Below are 22138 nucleotides of genomic sequence, written 5' to 3'. Positions count from 1 at the left end.
CTGTAAACTTTCACCCAAATCACAATAAAAATTAGGAAAAAAAAAAGCCATCATACAAACATTGATATAGGGGTGGATAGATGGTGGACAGGCTGAGCGATTAGGTATGGCTATGCAGGGGGGAGTGTGCCCAAGACCATGTGTAGGGTTGGCAGACAATGTTTCTACAAGTGTATTTGCAAGTTCTGTAAGAATCTCCAGGTATATAACAGAGCTGACAAGGGACAAGGTTGTAGTCACTTCTTGGCCATAGCCAGCGACCTGGAGGGAGCAAGTAGTGCAACCTGTGGGCTTGGGACCATGGTTGCAAGGGACATCAAACTCAACTGGCATAACATACTACACAAAAACATTGTTCTACATCCTACTTTGGTGAGCAGCGACTGGGATCTTAAAAGTTTGCAAGCGGCCATCTAGATGCAACAATGGGTCTCTCCTCATCCAAAGCAAAGAAGGAAGAAAACCAAAGATGCATGGAAACAATTAGAACAAGCGACTGGTACACCATGTGATCTGCAGCCTATACAACTATGAGACCAGAAGAACTAGATGGTCCCCAGCTAGCACTGTCAACCACTCAGAGGGAGATCTATGTAGGAGATCCTGGATAGAGAGGGAGAACAATGTGGAACAAAACTAAAAATCATAAAAAAAGAAAAAAGGGACCAGGTTTGCTGGTCTGATAGAGCCTGGTGAACCCCTGAGACTATGGCCCCTAGCTGCCCTTCAGGTCTGGAAATGAATCCACTCCTGTGGCTTCCAGCCAAACAAAAGACAGGCATATGAGCTGAACGTTTACATCAGGTGGATACACTCCTTGGAGAGATCAATCATGGGAGAATGGAAGGGCTGTGTATGCACAGGGCGACAGCTCAGGGGTCAGGAGTGTATGGGAGGGAAGGACACAGGGAAGAAGTGGCTATGGGGAGGAAGTGGGAGGAGAGCTGTTGCATTATGGGAGATTGCAGTCAATGTCATGAGACAAAGTGTATGTGAACTCTGTATGGAAGATGAATTTGCTCTGTAAACTTTCACCCAAATCACAATAAAACAACAACAACAATAAACCATCATAGAAATCACTTCAGAAAACTTTTTCTTAGCCCCCTGCACCCCATCCCCACCCTGTAGTTTTAAGTACTCCCTTATCTGTGCCGCTTTAGTAGCTTATATACTTCTACTCATGCATTTCCCATCCTTTACTGCCTCTTTTTATGAGTTAAGTCTTCTCATCAGGCTTGCCAATTGAGTTTTGGTACAACAGCTAGCATGGAGTAGGTGGCATTCGAGGATGACTGCTGAGCTAAAGAGGGCCTCTTAGAGTCGTGCTGAGCTTAAGAGTACTGGTGGCTCTTTCACACAGTGCCCTCAGCTAATCTTTACTCACCCTTCCCATGTTATAGTGAGGAAACGGAGGACCAGAGGGACAAGGGCATGATTATACACCTAGCTATCATAGTTCCTTAATTCTAAGATGTATTTTTATTTTTTTGTACTTTTTACCATTTCTAGGATCAGGATGTAGCTTGCAATCAATACAAACATTTGATGCAGTAGCATTTATTTTTCTTTTTATCCTGAAAAACTATTATTAAATTAGTAGTGCTCTAACATTGGTTCCTAGTGGACCCAGGGAAAGGTCAGTCTTCTGATTCCAACCTGTGTGCACCCCCATACTGCCACACAGCCTCTCAGGAGCATGTATCTTTTTTCTTTCTTTTAACTGGCTTTTTCTTTAATCTAATCTACACTTTGACTGTCCTAGATGGAGTGAATGAATAGATCTGGTGATGGAAAAGGAACTTCTGAAAGATTAGAGAGTAGAGGAAGAGTAAATGCTGGTCAAGCATACTTTGGCGAATGATATATTTCAAGTTTTTCTGATGTGGCAGTTGTGAGCGCTTGTAACACCCTTGTAAAATAACTAGGTGTATAAAGTAGTTTCAGAAGATTTTTGCTTGAGATAAATTCTCTAAATTTCCAGGCTTTCTGGATAAAATAACTGACTGCAATTCCATCTTTAACGTGCTCTGCTCTAGACTCAAGAATATCCATCTGGAGTCTCAGAGTACTCCAGACAGGGGGAGACTCAGGTAAGATGAAGCAACAAGAGAAAGAGGAAGCCGACTGGATGCAAAGAGGAATATTTAACTTGGAGCTTCTTGCCTGGGGCACTTCTGAGTTATACATTTAAACGCCATAGTTGTTGTTGTTGATGTTATGTGCCATAGCAGCCCTAATTTACTATACCATTTTCCTAGTGGGTCACTGGATAGCGAGTATCAGGTCTTTATTTCTTATGCAGCCCCCACATGAGTGGCATCAGCATGTTTATATTATTCTTTCACAAGGAGCACTTTTCTGCAAAAATTACTGCATTTTAGATGAAGAAAATCTACACAATTCTATTCTTTTCCTTAAAGAATTACGTACTACACCATAATGAAACTACATGACTATGTCTTTGTATCATAAATTCTGTTTTTACTGAATTTTCTATTTTTACAATTACACATGAAGCAGGACTCTGTTTTCCTCTCAAACTCACAGCTGGAAGAGTCTCCTGCTTACTTTAGTCTTTGGAGGACATTTCCCGTCACAAGAGTCTTAAAAATCCTACCTCATCTAAAACATGTGAGCCTCCTTCACTTTTCTATAGGGCAGTTCAGGACAGGTATATGTTGCTTTAAGAAAGCTAGAAATAAAACATTAAAACTGACACCAATACAGACAAACTGTGCAATTACAAAAAGAATTCCTGGCTTTATATCCAGATTCACCACAGGGTTCCTTTAAATGTTGCACTTCCCTAGTGCATTTAGATCTAAGAATCAATGAACATTTCTGTTTACAGAATTTTAAATTTGTTCTCCCATTAGGGTTCTAATAAGCAACATGGTACAATAAAAAGAGTATGAGCACTGAGGTCAAAAAAGCCTAGGCTCCAATTTAAGTTCTGCCATTTACTTACTGTGAAAATTTGGTAACTGTAACTTCTCTGAGTCTCATCTCTAAAATAGGCATAATAAAATCTACTTCCCAGGGGTGCTGTGCAGATTAAGTGAGATAATATCTGTAACTACACAAAGACATTCAATCAATCAGCTTTTCTTCATGCCTCTACTCCTATCCCATTGGAATAGACCTTGGAGAAAGACCAATTTCTTAACCAACAAACCCCCTTAAAACACTCTTGATAGATAATAAATTAACTTGTCCTGATTCCCCCATCCTGGCTTCCTGGGTTCTCTGTTAGGTTATACTGCAACCATCACCTCTGGTCACTTCTTTCCCCGTTTCATTCCAGCTCTTTTACTTCTTCTTGTTCATATTCTTTATGTATGAAAGAGGCCCTTTCCCTCTTCCAGCTCTAGTGTATCTCACAGTGGTTAGAAATTTGGTTTTTATCTGAAATGCAAATAGATGGAAGCCATTAAAGGATTTGGAGCAGGTATGATCTGATTTATACTTTCAAAGATCCCTCTGGATTCTGTGTAAATAATAGACTGGAGGTGGCCAAGAGTAGAAGCAGGAAAACCAGTCAGGGCGCTATTTCAAAATTCTGAGTAAAAATTCGCGGTGACTTGGATTGGACAATCTACTTCCGCAGAGATATCGCCTCGGAAACCCAAGGAGGGGTCGCTATGAGTCTAATTAACTCGATGGCAGTGAGTTTGGTTTTTTGGTTTTTGGACTCACCCAGTGGAGATGGAAAGACTGAATGGATTTGGGATATATTCTGGAGGTAAAACTGACAGATGCTAATGGTTAAGATATGGAGAGTTACAGTGGGGGAGCCTTGAGGTCAAGGCTGACAAATGGATATTTGTCCTGGGCAATGGACGGTGGTATCATTTACTGTGTTGGGTACCCGCTGCGTTTCTTTCAGAGCGCCAATTTTAATACAATTTTTTTGGGGGGAGTGAAGAGAGTTAACTGTTAAGTAATCTGAAATGTTCTTCTTATATTAAAATATGGTATGCCTTTAACAGCCACTGTGTTGAATGATACCGTCCCTCCCCCTATTCTCTAATCTTCCTAGCTTAAATGTGAAGGTCACTGTTTAAATGTCAATTTCCCAAGGAGGAGTTCCCTGACCATGCTTTAGGATGCAGCGAGTTTCCCTGCATCCTATTATTCTCTGTCTCAGCCCCTCATAGTTACATTCCCTCTAGAACATAAGGTTCCCCTCAGTCAGGGTCTTATCTGCCTGGTTCACCCTGTCTCCCTGCACCCAGCATGGCTCTAACAAATATAAGGGGAGAAGATGAGTGAATGAATGTACAACACAGCCACAATATATTATAAATCAGTGTTTACACTTTTTAATAAATTTTTAAGACAAAACTTCAGAATCCAATGATGTCATCATTAGTTATCCCTTAGACCAGAACCCCACACTCCTTGTGTTCCTACAGTACTTTAGGAAATAATGTTCAGAAGTCTCATACTAGACCATCTCACTGATGACCTTCTAGAGTTGTTGGGAAAACATAGTAAGTCTGCAAGCAATAAGTGCTCTGTGACTCAAACATAAACAAAGAACAAGTACACTTAACAAAGCTAATACTTCCAAGTTTTAGGTGCAATTTTATAAAGGGAGTGATAGGAATAAATGCCATAAGGGTTACTAACAATACGGTAAGAACTTTTCAAAACGATCTTCAAATTAATAAAAATTTGTCTTTCATATTAATAGGCTATATAGACAGGGATTAAAAAAAATATATTTCTGTTCAGCCTTTTAGCAGATAATAGAGAAAACACTTCCATTTAATAGTGTGGATCAATGCTGAAATAGAGTTATGTGGAAAAGAAGTCTGTTTGTTAATCCCATTTTGAGGCCTTTACTCTTTGCAGATCAAGAAATATCTGTATTTCTGTGTCGATGTTAAAATTGAAATTGGAGCTATCTCCATTTCTCAACAGTGTCTCTGTCATTCCCAACATCATATTTCAGGGGATTGGTAAAGGCTAGTGGGTGATATTTTTTTTTAATTAATTCTTTTTTGTGATATAATGAATATATATATAGATATGACAAAAAATGACATGAAAATGAAAGGACATTTCAACATTTTTTCACATGTACAATTCAGAGAGATAGTAACAGCATTTGTAAACAGCAACAAAATACTAAAAAGCTCTGAGGTTAATTAATTGTGAAGGCTGACCTTGACAGAGGGAGAACTTGATGAACTAAGTCCTTTATTCACTAAATAACAGGTTAGTATACTGCACTGGCTAAATCAAGGGACATGACATGCAACTCTTCACTGTTTAAAAAACATACCCACTTGACTTTTAAAATTAATAAAGAAGTCCCATCTAAATCTTCTGAAATGGAATTCTCCATTTACAGGTTTCTTAAACAGTAGGGACTTTCTGCAAATGCAGGTAGATTTCAAATGTCAAGTAGGTCAGTAATAAAATGAAAAGCCAGAGGGAAACTTTACATGTAAAAATGGGCATTAAAAAATGGGCCTTAGCAGAGAAATTACTGGGATATACAGTGAAAAGATTACTACAGTTCAGTGCATGAATATTAATAGGGAAAAAAAAACCCAAAACCCTGCAGTGTTCACAAATAGTTATGACTTGATGAAATAATTACAACTAATACAAGTCAAAATTTTAGATCAGTTACAAGTGTCTGTAATGATATTCTATCTATAAAAAGCAAAAATATTTTAAAACCCTAAGGCTTTCCACTGACAAAGCTACATACCTAAAAAAGAAGAGTTCTTTTGTTCGATCAAATATTTACCACCTTCTGATCTTTGTTATAAATAAAAATTTGAGAGGGAACACCAGAGGGATGGATAAAAGACTATTTAAACATCAGGACTGTCATTAAGCCCATATCTTGATTTCATAATGAAATGTATTCTAAAATATCTTTACCAAACCAAAACAAAACTCACTGCCGACAAGTCGATTTCGACTCACAGCGACCTCTCCTTGGGTTTCTGAGGCAGTATCACTATGGAAGTAGATTGCCCCATCTTCCTTCCAAGGAGTAGCTGGTGGGTTTGAACCACCAGCCTTCTGGTTAGCAGTCAAATGCCTTAGGCACTATGCGACCAAAGCTCCTCCAATTTCATTATTATTATTAAAAATTTGCAGTCAGTCTGGGGGAAAAAAAAAGATGACAGCAGTTAAAGTTTTGTGGGTAAGAAATAGAAGTGCACAGTCAGCTAATCAAAGGATTTCTGAAATCTAATCCTAGCACAACTCATCTCTAACAAACAAATAATGTAACAACTTTCAACTCAACATGACACGTTGTTTAATTTCAAGTGGTATTCCTCCCCTCTCTCTTTAAGAATTTCAAGGAGACAAACACTGTTTTGCATTCAAATCAGACAGGAGCTGCTTGAAGAGAGGGCTGAGCACTCTAATTCTTCCCAAGACATGGAGCAGATAAGCAACATCACACAAAGACTAGACTAAGGGCACTGCAGCAGAGGCTCAACAAGAAGACAAGAATGTCTCTGACCCAGCAGCTCCCACCACCAAGTTCATGTGTCATAATGGCTAAATAAAAAGTATTTCATAGCCAGCTGTGAGCACATCCTTTGGTAAATGCGTTTCCCTCCATGAAAAGAAGAGGATTTTCCTCTTTTCATTTATCACCCTCCAAAAGAAGTCTATTCTAAAATATAAAGTTCAAAAAACAAAACACACTGAGCCTTTACCAACCTAAACTTAAACAAACACCTTTGCTAAACTAGAGAGCCTTCTATTTCATAAAACTAGACTTAACATGGTAATAGGAAGAACTTACTTTAAAAAAGCTTTTTGGAGTAAGAAAATAGACAGTAACTTATGTAAATGGCAATCTCAATTGGCTTCCCTAGTATAAAAAGAAGGAGACCTGGTGGTACAATGGTTAAGCTCTCAAATGTCAGTGGTTTGAACCACTAATTGCTTCTAGGGAGAAAAGACCTAGTGATCTGCTGCTCTGAAGATTACAGCCTAGGAAATTCTGTTCTGCCCTGTCAGACAGGGTCCCTGTGAGGTGGAACTGACTTGACGGCAAACAACGAGAACAGTATGCAAAGGAATGAATAAGGCAAATTTATTTTTCAGTTGTTTTTTCGGGTTAAGTCCTAATTCTTTGCCCAGGAGATGGAAAGACTCTGATGGAAATGGCAGGGATAGATACTAAAAAGCGAACATAAAGGAAAGTGTATGATGAATGCAGTTGCTGGGGGGATGGATATATACCAACAGGTATACAACTGGACACAGACAGCTGGAACACAGGGACAGACACTGGATCTGCTGCATGCCAGTAAATTCATAGGCGTTTTATGGTCTAAAAAAAAATCTGTGACAGGAGAGTTTCTACTAAGAAGGTTAAAAAAGTTACACCTTCTTCTTTGAGAATTCAGAATAATACATTCTTGGAATATAATGAATTATTATCACAAATATACAACTATGTAAAAAAATTAAGGACAAAACCAGAGACTAGAACCAGGATCTAAAAAGAAGATGAATGATTATCGAACATTTTTGACTGCCTAAAGGTGTTTAAAAGCTATTTGATTGGCACCTAAAACTCCAAAATACCTGTTTTCCTCTGAGAAAGAGAAGATATGTCTCTTCAATCACCCCATAATGCAAAGAGGTTTGACCCCCATACAGTAGATAAAAGTCACCCAAAAAATGAACAAAAGAGGTGTTTGGAAAAACCAGAACACCATTCATCCCAGCTAACGACTTGTTCATTATGAGTGATGATGGATAAAGACTTCTCATGCTGAGATGAAATCAAGATTTATATGCATTGTTTCCTCCCCCAACTTGTGGGAAGATCATCATCATTTAATTCTATCTCTGCGGCCAGTGATGGGCATCCAGAGAGCTGGTTATCAAACGGCGCAGTCAGCTGGCAAAAGCCGAAACGTGCAGTTGGCACATCTGGACGGAGCCGCCACAGCCGAGGGTGAACAATGACTCCTGGCAAGCCTCCAAATTGCTTGCAGACGCTAGCAGGTCTCATCTACAACCGCCCCTACCAGCCTCTCTCTCTCTCTCTCTCTTTTTTATGAGAATCAGATTTTCATTGCTCCATTCAATTGCTCTCCTCTGCCATTTTTTACAGCTCTTATCGTTCCCCTGGAATATGGCCTTGAGACAGCTCATCCGTGTCCTTCACTGTGTTATCTCTTCTAACTTTTATTAAAACTTCAGCTTTCATCTGAAGGTAGCTAATTAAATCTGGAACAGATTATATGCCTCCCCTTAAAAAGAGTACAAAACTATTTTCTTTAACCTGAGCAATGCTTCCCCCCCGCCTTTCCAAAAGGTGAAACCAAAGATGTTTAGGTAAACCTTCATTTATTTACAGTTAAGATATTCGAGTGTCATATATAGGCCAATTTATATTAAAGTTGTCTGTGGTATGATGAATCTTTGACCTATTTCTCAAAACTAGTAATTTTTTCCTCATATTCTTTAAATATCACAGCAATACGACGAGCCTATTTTCTAAATAAAATTCTGTAATGAGGAGTTAGGTATCTGTGTACATTAAGTGATTTTTTACTCTTATTTCCCCCCCCTAAGGTTGCTCTCATTTGGTAAAAATTAAAAGCACTTCCCCCCCCCCACCCATACCTCAAACACTAACAACTGAAAGCTTCTCCCATGGAAAATTATGTGAACATGTGAAATGAAAAATAATGTTCCATGTTTGGGATTGATTCCGTTTTTAAGACAGATTTACACCAACTGGTCATCAGCACAAGTAGTTCTGTCTTAGTACACCACAGGTGACAGAGCTTCCAGAACTGAAACAGACATGTTCTTCTCACATATGCCACCGACCCAGCCCTTTCCTTGGACACCAGGACGCCCGAAAAATCAGGTTTCTCTTTGCTTTTTTGTTTTTTTGGCTGTAGGTCTGCTATCTAAACCTTCTGGCAATGGTATCTGCAATAATCTAGGCCAGTCATCAAACACAAAAACATATGCAAACACACACACTCCAAACACACACACTTTTAGCTAAGGAGTAGGCTTCTACTGACAGAGTATGAACCTGTCTCACCTGAAATTTTCTGAGATCCTTTCCTTCGCTTCACTGCCTTTAGCAAGATTTCTTTCATGGTGACCTTTGTGTTGTCCACCTGAATAAGGGAGAATCCATGAGCAGCATTTCTGTAGGAAAGACAAATACTAAATCAGCACCAACTTTTGCCAGAGAGAGATCATTCACTATATTTAAGAAAGCTTAAAAATAAGTATTTAAAGTGCCAATTATTTAAAAATAGGTCAAATGAACCTACTTAAAATAATGAGAGAGGAGGGAGAGAGAGAGAGAGAGAGAGAGAGAGAGGGAGAGGCATTCTATTATTACTAATCTCAAGTGGAAAAGTGGTAAAGTGGTTGGGGTTAGGGAAGTTTTAATTTACCTTAAATTGAACCTAACTGGTCTGTGTGGATTCATAGCACCATGGATTCCCAGTGTCTGCTCTTGCCACAAGGGTTGACAACTGATAAACTTGGCCTGTGTCAGCAGACGTCACTGCAGACAGATACTACCATATTAAAGCTCATGGTGCCCAAAAGGAAAAACGTCATGGGAAGTGGGGGAAAAAATCATACCCCAAGCAATTGAAAGCAAAGCAAAGGAAAGGCTCTAACTGGCTAGTAAATGTATATACTTTGAAATATATAATCTGTGTGCACTTTAAAAGGGATGCTTTTATCTATTTAACCCTAGAAAGTCAGGCAACATATCAGCTAAAGCATAAATAATTGTAAGACAAAACACTAACACTATTTGCAAATGTCTAGCCAATCAAATTTGGGGAGGGGTTTTATCTAGACAGGGGGGAAAAAAAAAACAAAAACAGCTAAGAAATAAGTACCTCAGAAACAGAGGCTTATCTGCTAGGTGAGATATAACTTCACCAAGACTGTTAATTGCAATAGTAAATACTACTCACTGTGCTTGGGCACTGGAACAAAATAGGCCAATTCCAAATGCCTCATGAAACAAACAGGACCCAAGTCTCCAACTATGGAACATGGGAATTGCCACAAGGAGTTGGTCACATTCCCACTTCCCCATAAGAATCTCAAAGGGGAACATGGCCAAAAAACATGGCAGAACTTCATACTGACAAGAAATCCGAAAGAAAAGCCAAGCCCCAAGCTAAGTCCTGGAAAAGCTTCCTAATGGTAGGCTGGGCTGGGAGGGCGCCTTAAGCCTAGGCTGGACCCAACCAAGTGGCTGGCTCTCCACAGGGGCTGGGGGCTAATCTCAAAACCAAGGACCCAATTTGCTTCCTTAATACAGAGACATCTCCAGACCCCTCTACTCCATACGGCTTGCTGTTTAATCTTTGACATTCCATTTGTTAAAAAGCAAAAGCCGATGCTGGTCTGGCTAGCGTGATCATCCATTTTAACTTGGTCAAGTTCTTGCTATCGAACAGCAGGCCTGAGAACTGTCAAGCTAATTTTACTGAACACTCTGTTACTGAATCATGCCTGAGCCCCGGCCGTTCTTTACCTCAGAAGCTGGACCCCATCCCAGAACAATCTTTAAAAGTTTATTTTACTGATCAAAGCAAAATAAGAAATAGCTCTGTTTTTTTAAAAAAAACTATATTTAGGGAGCGATGCAGTAAGTGATACTTTGGCAAGAGTACTGAAATGCAAAGTGCCTTGTGCATTTATAAACTTGGGGGTATTTGCTCTGGCGCGAGGCCAGTGTGTGTTTGGAACAAACGCCAATCATCCCCGTTCAGATTTGCCTTCCCCTGCTTTCTCCTCAGAAGTCAGTATGCACTCCATCTGTGACAATATGTTGGGCAATAGATGAGAGGACCTAAAAGGGAACACAACTTCTTGGGTACTCACAAACTACTACTGGCCTAGACCTCATGAGCTCCCATCCACCTGGGTTCCATCTGAATTATTTCAGATTTGAGTCTGATTATAAATTGCTTACATTTTCTCCTAATCTGCTGCTGGCTGATAGCGTTATTTCAAGCCAATACATTTATCTTTTTCAGCAATGGCAAAATAAAAGCTCAAAAGGAAGCCTTGTGTTTGGACTAACTTCCATAAATTAAAAGTATCCTTCTAAAAGATTTTTGAACAGAGGAAAATCCCTGGTCTGTATTTTTCTCTCATTTTACCAAAACGTACCTGGGTGACAAGGTTAAAGCCAGCAGAGGAAATCCCTGGCACTTATCATCCACAGGCATTACTGATAAATTGTGTGGTGGAAGAATAAAGGATTACCTTCTGTATTTTTTCATTACACTTTTCTTTTGTTACAGAATACATAAATCCATTGTGGCACAATGTAATATGTATCACCATGCTACACCTGCGGACGCTTCCGAGCGGCTGCCATGTCTGTGCAGTCAGGAATGATAAGTGAACCACCCGTGAATGTTAACGATAGTGATCATTCTGAGGTAACTCGGCTCTCCATCTTCCTTTACAGCCTCCGTGCTGAAGCCAGGGTAGCAAGGTTCATGAGAGGAAAATGAAAACAACAGTGAAGGGAAGGGGCACACGCAGAGCTCAGAATGTGCCTTCGTGAGTGTGCAGTATCTTACTCTGGGGCTCCATTTCAGTAAAAATGTGCACATTAAAAGGAGAAAGAGGTTCTGACCCCCACACTGCACACTCAACAAGACCTAATGAAAGTTTCCCAGGCCAGTCCCATATTCCACTCATTTCTTTCCCTCCAGACAAACGCAAACTTTGGATCTTGTTCCAAGTCAACTGTACTTGAGGGGGTAACATTTTGATTTCTGGGTAATATACTTACATGTGGAGGAGCTCTGGTAGCATAGTGGCTAAGTCACTTGCCTGCTAACCAGACGGCTGGCGGTTCAAACCCACCAGCCACTCCTCGGAAGGAAGGTTGGGCAATCCTACTTCCGTAGTGATACTGCCTCGAAAACCCAAGGAGGGGTCGCTATGAGTCGGGGCCGACTCGACGGCACATAACAACAACAACAACAACAATACTTACATGTTTCTAAAACATAAAGGTATGGAATAGAACTGGTCCTCAGAGTCTACCTTGCTGCAACTATGAAGTCATGCTCCCATTTAATGCATGGAAAAGGCAACTTGCTGCCAAAATGTTCAACTTGACTTCCAAATATTGAGTTTTACGTTCCATTTCTTTATACCTAAGATTTTTTTTATGAGCTTTTTAAAAAGTCTATTGAAATACATCTTATTTTAAAAAACAGACCAAACTCACTGCCATCGAGTTGATTCCGACTCATAGCAACTCCCTTTGGGTTTCCGAGGTGGTATCTCTATAGAAATAGATTGCCCAGTCTTCCTTCCACAGAGTAGCTGGTGGGTTTGAACCACTAACCTTGTGGTTAGCAGTCAAATGCCTCAGGCACTACACCACCAGAGCTTCTTACATCTTATAAAGTCACTCCTATTTAATACAGGGCGGTGGGTCTGAGGTTGAGAAGACCACGATCTTGGAGAAAACACTGGCAGCAGGCAGGCGAGTGTGCAAACCCTGCCTCCTTTCCTTGTGCTACTGCACTCTGGCTGAGTTATAGACTGTGCTGTTGGTGACTAGCTCTGGGACCAGAGGGCAGACAAATGGACACACACACAGGCTGCAGACCCAAAGGCTAGCTCAGAACCTGTTCTTCCTCCTGCTTCCCTCAACAGCTTGTTCTCCCCCAGAGCAAAATATGCTGGGGCACCGAGCAGAAGCAGCCGCCCTTCTGCAGCTCTGTGGGCTGCCTGGGCTGGTTCAGGGTGAAGCTCCACTTCAAGGAGCTGACTCAACACTGGCCAGGGTGCTTCAGCCAATTCAAAGTTAGGTCCTGTCAAGTCTTGTAACCACTGAAAAAAGTAGGGGCATTTAAAAAAGAGATTACTCACTGGAGGAATTCGGCTCTGTCCCAGTGCAAAGCCACTTAGTTAGCACAGGGAAGCATTTCTTTACTAAGTATTAAGTTAGAGGTGACAGGGGACAGAGAAGAAATAGGTGTACAACTCTTGATCTGAAAAGCTTATATTCCATTCATTCTGAGACCAGGGGCCAGCTGGAAGGCATATTGGAGAGGAAGAGGCACAGGCTGGGAGTTAAATACTCTTTGGTTCAAATCCAGGTTAGATGGCTAACTGAAACGTCTTAACATGTGGGAACTTCAGATGTACACATGAAATGAGGAGCTTACTTCCCTGGTGGTGCAAAGGTTAAGTGTTTAGCTGCTAAACAAAAGGTTGGTGGATGTGAACCCAACAGCCACTTCACCGGAGAAAAGATCTGGTGTTCTGCTCCCATAAAGATTATGGCCTAGAAAACTCTATGGGACTGTTCTACTCTGTCAGAATCAACTCAACAGCACACAAGAAAAACAGTAACTTCCTTATAGAACTGTCCCGAGGATAAAATAGACAATGAATGCAAAGCACTTGGCAGGAAGGCTGACACAGTATGAGGATTTCACAAATGTTAGTTCTCTTTTGTTCTCCTCGTCCCAGGTCATTATCCCATGAGAGGAGGGTCCTCTCTGAACCCCTCTCTCAGGAGCAGAGGTTGCTTATTTGGGGGAATGGATCTCAACCCTTACTGCTTCGAACTGGTAACACAGGGCCATTAAAATGTGTCACTTTCTGGGCATGGTGGCAACCTTCAGGGGCACTATCAGCCTCTGGTCCAGATGTCATGAATCCCCTGAAGCTCAAAGGAGAGGAACCTGACTCCAAGCACACAGGCTGTTTTCAAGTTTGAGAGAGTAAACCACAGAAGCACGTACATTCCACTTCAGCTTAACTCACTGGCTTTGGGCAGCAATGGTGTTAGTCAGAAATCATGGTAGTGGTGCAGAGAAATTCAATGAGATTTTTAAAAAGAGCTTTTTGATTTGCACAGTACAAGTTATTCACTGTTCTACAATATAACAATAATAGCAGCACCTACTATTTATTGAGCAGTTACTATGTGCCAGGTGCTGTGTTAAGCTTTTTTTTTTTAAATCTGTATTAACTCATTCTATCCTAAGACGATGATGTCGTTGTTACCTGTTGTTATTGAGTCTGCCCGGACTTCATGGCAACCCCTGCACAGTGGAATGAAACACTGCTCAGTCCTGACTATCCCCATGATTAACTGCAAACTGGACCACTGTGACCTACAGGGTTTTCACTCCCTGATTTTCAGAGGCAGCTTGCCAGGCTTTTCCTCCTAGTCTATCTTAGTCTGGAAGCTCTGCTGAAATCGGTTCCACATCAAAGCAAAAACCTCCACTGACAGATGGCTGGTGGCTGTGCGTGAGGTGCATTGCTTGGAAATCAACTCCAAGATCCTGCATTGTTGTTGTTGTTGTTATGTGCCGTCGAGTCAGCCCTGACTCATAGCGACCCCTCCTTGGGTTTCCGAGGCAGTATCACTACAGAAGTAAGATTGCCCAACCTTCCTTCCGAGGAGTGGCTGGTGGGTTTGAACCGCCAGCCTTCTGGTTAGCAGTCAAGTGCCTTAGCCACTATGCTACCAGAGCTCCCAAGATCCTGCATGGCAGGCGAGAACTCTACTGTTAAATCACCACTGCCCCCATTTAAAATAGATACTATTATTATACCTATTTTACAGAAACTGAGATTTAGAGGTATTTGTAATTTACCTGAGACTGCTCATCTATTATATATCCTATTTTGGATTCAGAAATCTGCAATACGGTCTCTTTTCCCAAGTAGCACACCACAATAGGAGAGGAAGACAGAGAAGATAACAAATAATTATAGTTCTGTGTGGTAAACACAAAGATGGAGGGAAGTTCAGAGTGCTATCGAAACACCCCAGCCGGGCGGCGGCAAGAAAGTCAGAGGAACTTCTTAGCACAGATGATGTCTCAAGACATAGCTGTTGGTTAGCTCGGTACCTTTAAGAAAGATGGTGGCAACATGAGAAGACAACAGAGCAGAGTGAGCTCTTGATTAAGTGGCTGGGTTTAGAGTCCCAGCACTGACTTCTACAGGTATATAATCAGTTTCCTCATACACAAAATGAGGACCATAATCATCCTTAGACTGCAAGGCTAGTGTGAGTGCTAAAGACTTATAAAGACTTAACATAATACCTGTCACAATAAATGCTTAATAAACAAGTTATTATCAGTATGACAACTATGGGATTTTTTTTCATACGTACAAAAGATGTGATCTATAATGATGAGATAATGACAACAATCAATAATAGTTATTGTGCACTTATTTTGCTTATTTAATTCTCTCAAAAAAGGTAGGTGTGATTATTAGTCCCATTTTATAGTGGAGGACATTGAGATTTGGCAAGATCAAAATATTTACTTGGAGTTACATACTTCATAATTTGAAGAGCCAGATATTGAACCCAGGTCGGCCAGACTCCACAGCCAGTATTTTAAAGCCCTCTATAACTTAGAAGGGAGTGGGAGCTCAGGGGCAAAAGTGTTGTTCACAGAGTTCATTCTCAGACCAAAACCAGAGTCATCTGTTCAAAAGGCTCAACTTCCACAGCAACAAATTTAGTTTGCTTCTAAATGCGCTGACTCTCAACACTAACCATACGATGTAGAAGTCCCTTCTTGAAAGACGTTGGAGAATGTCATGCTTTCATGAGCTACAGTCTCAGCTTGTGGAAGTGGGAAAAGGCTGCCACGAGTAGTGCTTGATTCTCCAGTCCTGACCAGTTCATAACACTTCCCAACCTGCTCTGGTCTCAGTTCTATGCATATTCATTTTCCAGCACTTCAAGGTAGAAAATGAAAATATATGAGCAAGAGGAAGCCTTGTAATAACCACAACATGCCTGCTTTAATGTAAGTCCTTTGGGAATTACTTTATCCATAAGGAGAATTTACATTAGTGTGAATGCCACCTTTTGTTTCCTCTCACACTGACGCAGTTTTTTAAAAAGATCAAAGTGTATTGTGTGAGCATGCAATGTTTGACATTGGACAAAGTACTCTTTTTCAAAACAGACATTTTCCAAAAACATAACTCGCTAGACTAATGGGCAGTGAGAAGCCAAAATGACTGCCCTCCGCCTTCTCCTTGTGTATCTTTGCCAGAGTCCTTGGGACTTGCCAAATCTGGTCATGCCTGCTTAGCTTGCTCGACTGATTGTGCCAGAAAAGAAAATAAGACACAGATGTATTTGAGCTCTTTGAGATGCCAGTAAGAGAGACAGCTAATGGCTTCATTTCGACCCTCCCCTTCCAGCTGGGCACAGGTGGGGGATAATGAGGTCCTTCTCCCTAATCAAACTCAATTATTTACTACTCTCTATAACCGCAAAGACATTCACATTCAGTTCAGAATATAAAACACACTGTGGGCTACTTCCAACCACTGCCACTGGGTATTTATAACAAACTCAAGTGGCTAACAGTTTGCCTTGGCAGGAGTTTAAGTGTGTAAAGTTTTGCAAACTGTTTCTGTTCAAATATGTCCTGCTGAAATGGGGTCCCAGGCGGGGTTCCATAACTGTCAGGTCAGTGAACTGCATAACATTTGAGAATGTATTCACCATGCAGTGCAGACAGGATCTAGAAATCAAACGCTACGTTCTATCGTAACCTTCTGAGAAGCATCACGGTTTTTTCAACAGCAAGACTGACATAGTATTAATAAACATTACAAGTCACTAGCCTGACATGTACATAGCAGCAGCTGACAGACTCCAACATAAGCTGAGGGGAGAACAGAGGAAATAAAAATGAGACATAGTAACTAAACATGGCCAAAGGGGGTAGATTATGAAACAAATCATATTAACATCAAAAATTTGAATCCTAAACTTTTAAGATACATAGCAATGAAAGCAACAATCTGGTATAATTTTTGGATATCAAATAAGTTGATGGCTATCTAATTTTCTATTTTATTGTAGGTAGAAAGCATATCCTGGCATAATTTCAACAGACAGACATTCCAGTGAGAGAAACATACGTATTTAGCTTGTCTGACCTTTCAATTCTTAGAAGTATATAATTAATGGTTTCCATCTTTATTACTTGCTCCAATATTTCTGTCACTTTAAACAGACACAAAGAAAAATCTTTTCTTTTCTCTAGACAGTAGCTGTTGCCAAAAAGGAAATCAAGTCAGATTTACAAATACAAAATTAAACAGGCTGCATATGTTACATTTCCATACATGAGGGCAATCTGGACAATGAAAATGTTTGCTAATACAACAGAATGAAAAGAAACAACACAGTTGGTCCTCTATGACTCAAACAAACAATAAATAACTAGGATAATTTATACCCATATTGTCAGATCTGGTTACAAAGAACAAAGGCATGTTTTCTAAACTACCCTATTTCAGCTCTGCATCCTTACAAACAGTATGACCTTAAGTAATTGACTATCTGTCTCTGTTCCTACCTTATACATTATAAAAATGAGTTTTTATAAAGATTAAATAAAATAACGGATACTAGGTGCATGAAATTGAGTGAGCATACAAAAATGCTAATTTCCTTTTTCTTCTCCTTTCCAGACTGCAAGGCAATACCCCATAAGAGTAGGAAAGTCTTCAAGCTGATGATACCCTTTAATAAAAGCCTCTTCACTTGGGGTACACTTTAAAGGCATTATCAGGAAGGTAAACTAAAAGTATCAACGCTTTAGAAAAGTGATCATACAGGAAAGAGCAATGAACCTACGACACCTTTTAAAAATAGCTCATTTTCGCCTTTATGCAGAGACAAGAGAGGCCAAGCTATGTCTCTGGGAGCACCCTGGGCAACAACACAGGACCCTCTACCCGCCATCTCCCCCCCACCCCCGGCCGACTCCTCACTATGATATCCTTCCCAAACAGCAAAACCTTAACTGGATTCTATTTTCTCTGCTCTGTAGCTCTTGCTTCAAACTGTTCCTTCCCCACATCTATTTAATATATTAAACATTTTAAGGGAAACACATATACAGAAAGGCAGGGTAATTGCTCTTACTGACTTCTGATCTAGGGCCAGTCTGTCTATTTTATTGACCTTGATTCTTCTTCCCCTTAAAGCTCTTATTCCCGACTCCAGAGTAGGATTCTGACATGAAATGCTAATGTCAACATGTGCAATGGAAAGATACCAGTTTCCAAATTCAGTTCAGTTTCACAAAGTCTGGCTGAATTAGCTCTCTGCTGGGGAATGGAAGAAGGTGATGGTCAAGGCAGGTCCCTCTCTTGAGGAGTACCTAATCCATTTAAACTCATTCTCCCTTGTCCTACCTACATCACCACTGATAGGTAGTACTTCTCTGTTCTCTGTAACTTCTCTGCCATTGTGGCACAATAGCAGCCACAGATAATATTAAACTAATGCACATAGGTTAGATTTATTTGACAACTACTGGTTTATCCCAACAAGTTGGGCACCAGCTGCAATCCAGCTCTGTACCCATCCTTGGAGACCAGCCAATCCCAAACACCTTCCTCCCATCCAATCATCATAAGTGTTAAGGGCTCAGAGTAGCTTGTAGGCAGAAAGTTAGGGACTCCTGTTTCTGTGCACATTTGCTACATCTCATCCTTTCGTCTGCCCAAATCAATCAAGAACAAAGGATACCTTAAGAATTAGAAATAAGCTGGCCAATTTGGTAAAGGAGGTAGTTTCTATTAAAAACAAAACAAACTCACTGCTGTCGAGTCGGTCCCAACTCATAGCGACCCATTCCTTGGGTTTCCAAAGCAGTATCGCTACAGAAGTAGATTGCCCAGTCTTCCGTCAAAGGAGCAGCTGGTGGATTTGAACCGCCAGCCTTCTGGTTAGCAGTCAAATGCCTTCCTTATTTGCAAGCTGTTAAGAGTAATCATCCCCTTTTTTCAAACATCAACTCAATTTCTAAGGGGTTCTGGGGCACAAGGATCCTGGAGAAGGAGGCTGGGTCTAGCCTTGACTTAGCAAGAACATCAGAGGGCATCCAGATCCACAGTCTTTTCCACAGAACACTTTTCCAATTAGGGATTCATTGAAGTTAACTAGCTTCTCTTTTAAAACGTAAGTAATTATAAATGTAATAATTATCTTTGCATGGAAGAATGAAAAGAATTTTTAAAATTTTCTTTTGTATGAACAGTTCTACTCCCTAATTTTTCTATGATGAACATTTATTAACTATACAATAAAAACTAACCCAAAGAAGATTACATCCCACTGACCTCTGAGTGTGAATTACTCAGACCGATACATTTCTGACAGAAAAAAGAATAGCAAATTATGTAAAGCTTCCTACATGCCAGGACGTGAGCCAATGTCCTCATAAAAGCACTTCCTACTAGACATTCAAGGACTCCTGACAGGTCAACAGATGAATTCACAGGGTCTGTAAGTTCTAGATTTTAAAATTTTTGTGTTAATTCAATGAAAATCTCTCTACACACATGCATTCTTTTCAGAAAACATAAACTACTCCCAGTCTTCCATGTCCCTCATTCCTCACACAGCTGGGGGAGCCCTGAGTCACTAATTAATGGAGAAATACCCAGGAGAGCCACCTGACCCTCATCAAACTGAAGTGAACATGAAATAAACTTGTTGGGATAAACCAGTGGTTGTCAAATAAATCTAACCTATGTCCATTAGTTTAGTATTATCTATGGCTACTATTGTGCCACAATGGCAGAGAAGTTACAGAGAACAGATGGTCCACAAGCCTAAAATATTTACTATCAGGCCCTTTTTAGAACAAGTTTGCTGGCTGACATTTGGGAGACTGTATGTTACAGCAGCAAGAGTACATCACTGATAGTAAAGGCTACACTTGTGCTGGATGCTAAGGATACAGATATAAAAAAAGACTGTAACTGCTCTTCAAAGAATTTATGGTCTTGTTACTGTCTTAGAGGATGTTTGCCCATAAGAGGACTAATTCAAAAGTCTGTGGACCCTCAACATTCACTCCAGCCTCACATTCAACACACATTATTCCAATTCAGCCATTCAGTCCAGTTGAGCCCCAGCCTAGCCCTCTCTGCTTGAAACAGAAAGTAGGGAAAGAAGAAAACTGTAGAAGCAGCAAAATGATCAATTCAGTCATCCATTTAAGAAATATCTGTGGTTTTACTTACTAAGTAATAAAGCTGTGCTGGGTGTTGTAGGACATGTGATCTAATTTCTGTTCTCAAAAGATTTTTATTCATAGTAACAATAGCAGCAATCACTTAGATAACGTTTACATATATCAAGAACTGTTCTAAGTGCTTTACATATTTTAACTCCTCCAGTCCTCACAACCACCCTGTTGTTGTTACGTGCCGTCGAGTTGGACTCGACTCACAGCGACCCCTCCTTGGGTTTTTGAGGCAGTATCACTACGGAAGTAGATTGCCCAACTTTCCTTCCAAGGAGTGGCTGGCGGGTTTGAACTGCCAGCCTGGTTAGCAGTGAAGTGCCTTAGGTACTACACTACCAGAGCTTCTCACAACTACCCTAAGAGGTAGGTATTACTGTTATCTCCATGTAACTGAGCCATAGAAAAGTTAAGTTATTCATCCAAGGTCACACATGCTAATAAGGGCAAAGTAGGATTAGAGCCCAAGAGGTTTGGCTCCTGAGGCCTCCATGCTCTTAACTACCATATCATGTAGTTAGTAGCTGCTGATTGTTGGCCTAAGGAGCTCTGGTGGTGTAGTGCCTAAGGCATTTGACTGCTAACTAGAAGGTTGGCAGTGCAAACCCACCAACCACTCTGCGAAGGGAAGACTGGGCAATCCACTTCCATAAAGATTTACCTCCTCAGAAACCCAAAGGGGGTTGCTATGAGTCGGAATCGACTCAATGGCAGTGAGTTTGGTGGCTTTTTTTTTTTTTTTTTCCTCCCAATGTTGGCCTTAACAGAGTGGGAGTCACTTGATGACTAGACTAGCACTAGATTTCCCTATTCTCCACCCCAAGCCCTCAGCAGGGTGTTAAAAAGAACATGGCCTTTGAAGTCACATGAAGTCAAACCCAATACTGCTCAGTCTTAGTTTCGTAAGTGGTCATAATAACACATACCTTTTCTACTGTACTATTTTGAGATTAAATGAGAAAAAACACACAGTAGAAAACCAAAAACCAAACTCACTGCCGTGTAGTTGGTCCCAACTCATAGCAACCCCTACTTGGGTGTCCAAAGCATTCTCTCTATGGAAGTTGATTGCCCAGTCTTCCTTCTGAGGCATGGCTAGTGGGTTTGAACCACCAGCCTTCTGGTTAGCAGTCACATGCCTTAGGCACTATACCACCAGAGCCCCTGGCACATAGTAGGGCTCTGTAAATATTAGCTCATCACCTATCGTCAAACCTAGCTCCCTCTCCCTGGTACAGTTTAGTGTCTTCCCAGCCACTTACTGTTCCTTCTTTACTGGGAGAGAGATGCGAGGAGGAATGCAGGGGTGAGGGCTGTGGGGGTGGGGGAGGAAGAGGAGACGGTGCTATGGCTTCACTTATTTTGCTGGGATTTCTCTATCTGAAACTTTAGACACAACCCTGGAGACTCCTGAAGGTATGCTCTGCCCTGTATTTGTAGGAGAGCCCTTTCTAACTTAGAATATAGACCAGAAAGGGAAATGGGAGATTGCCAAACCAAGAAAATACATAGGGCAAATGGCCAGTAATCTGCACTATTTCATCAGACAACTGAGGAAAAGAAACAGAGAATTTATTGACGCTTTTGTTCTAAATGCTCCCATATAAAGATTTCACTTTACCATGTTTTCAGAAACACTTCAGACATGTCAAATAAACTCTTTTGAACTTAAAACAGAAAGAAGATTGGTTGAGGTGTGTTTGGAGTAGAATGTAGGAATGGGAATAATTCAGGTTTTTCTTTCTTTTTTTAAGAAAGAAGGACATCAAGTTTAAAGCAGGTATTACTCTCTGTCTACCCTGTTCCCCCTGTTTTTGGTAAAGTAGGGTTCACAAGAAACACTCGGTAGTCTTAGATGCCTCTCCTGGGAAGGTAAGTGTATCCCAACCCTCACTAAATTCATTGCTGTTGAGTCTAATCTGACTCATAGAGACCCTTCCTTGGTTTCCAAGGCAGTATCTCTAGGGAAGTAGATTGCCCAGTCTTCCTTCTGAGGAGTGGCTGGTGGGTTTGAACTGCCAGCCTTCTGGTTAGCAGTCAAATGCCTTAGGCACTGTGTC

At 40.7% G+C, this 22138-nt stretch overlaps 1 protein-coding gene across 1 annotated transcript in view; it reads right to left on the bottom strand.

Annotated features, from left to right (window-relative positions):
• The window catches only part of MAPKAP1 (MAPK associated protein 1), a 256579-nt gene that overhangs the window by 113252 nt on the left and 121189 nt on the right, over positions 1–22138 (bottom strand). The window contains exon 6 of the mRNA XM_042783048.1: positions 9062–9171. Coding sequence (XP_042638982.1) covers positions 9062–9171 — 110 coding nt within the window. The remainder of the gene's footprint in view (positions 1–9061; positions 9172–22138) is intronic.

Source organism: Orycteropus afer, unplaced genomic scaffold (assembly GCF_000298275.1).
Source record: "Orycteropus afer afer isolate SDZICR_OR568_19922 unplaced genomic scaffold, OryAfe1.0 scaffold00611, whole genome shotgun sequence".
NCBI lineage: Eukaryota > Metazoa > Chordata > Mammalia > Tubulidentata > Orycteropodidae > Orycteropus > Orycteropus afer.
The sequence above is the reverse complement of the archived record's forward strand: the minus strand, read 5'-3'. Positions and strand labels throughout refer to the sequence as shown.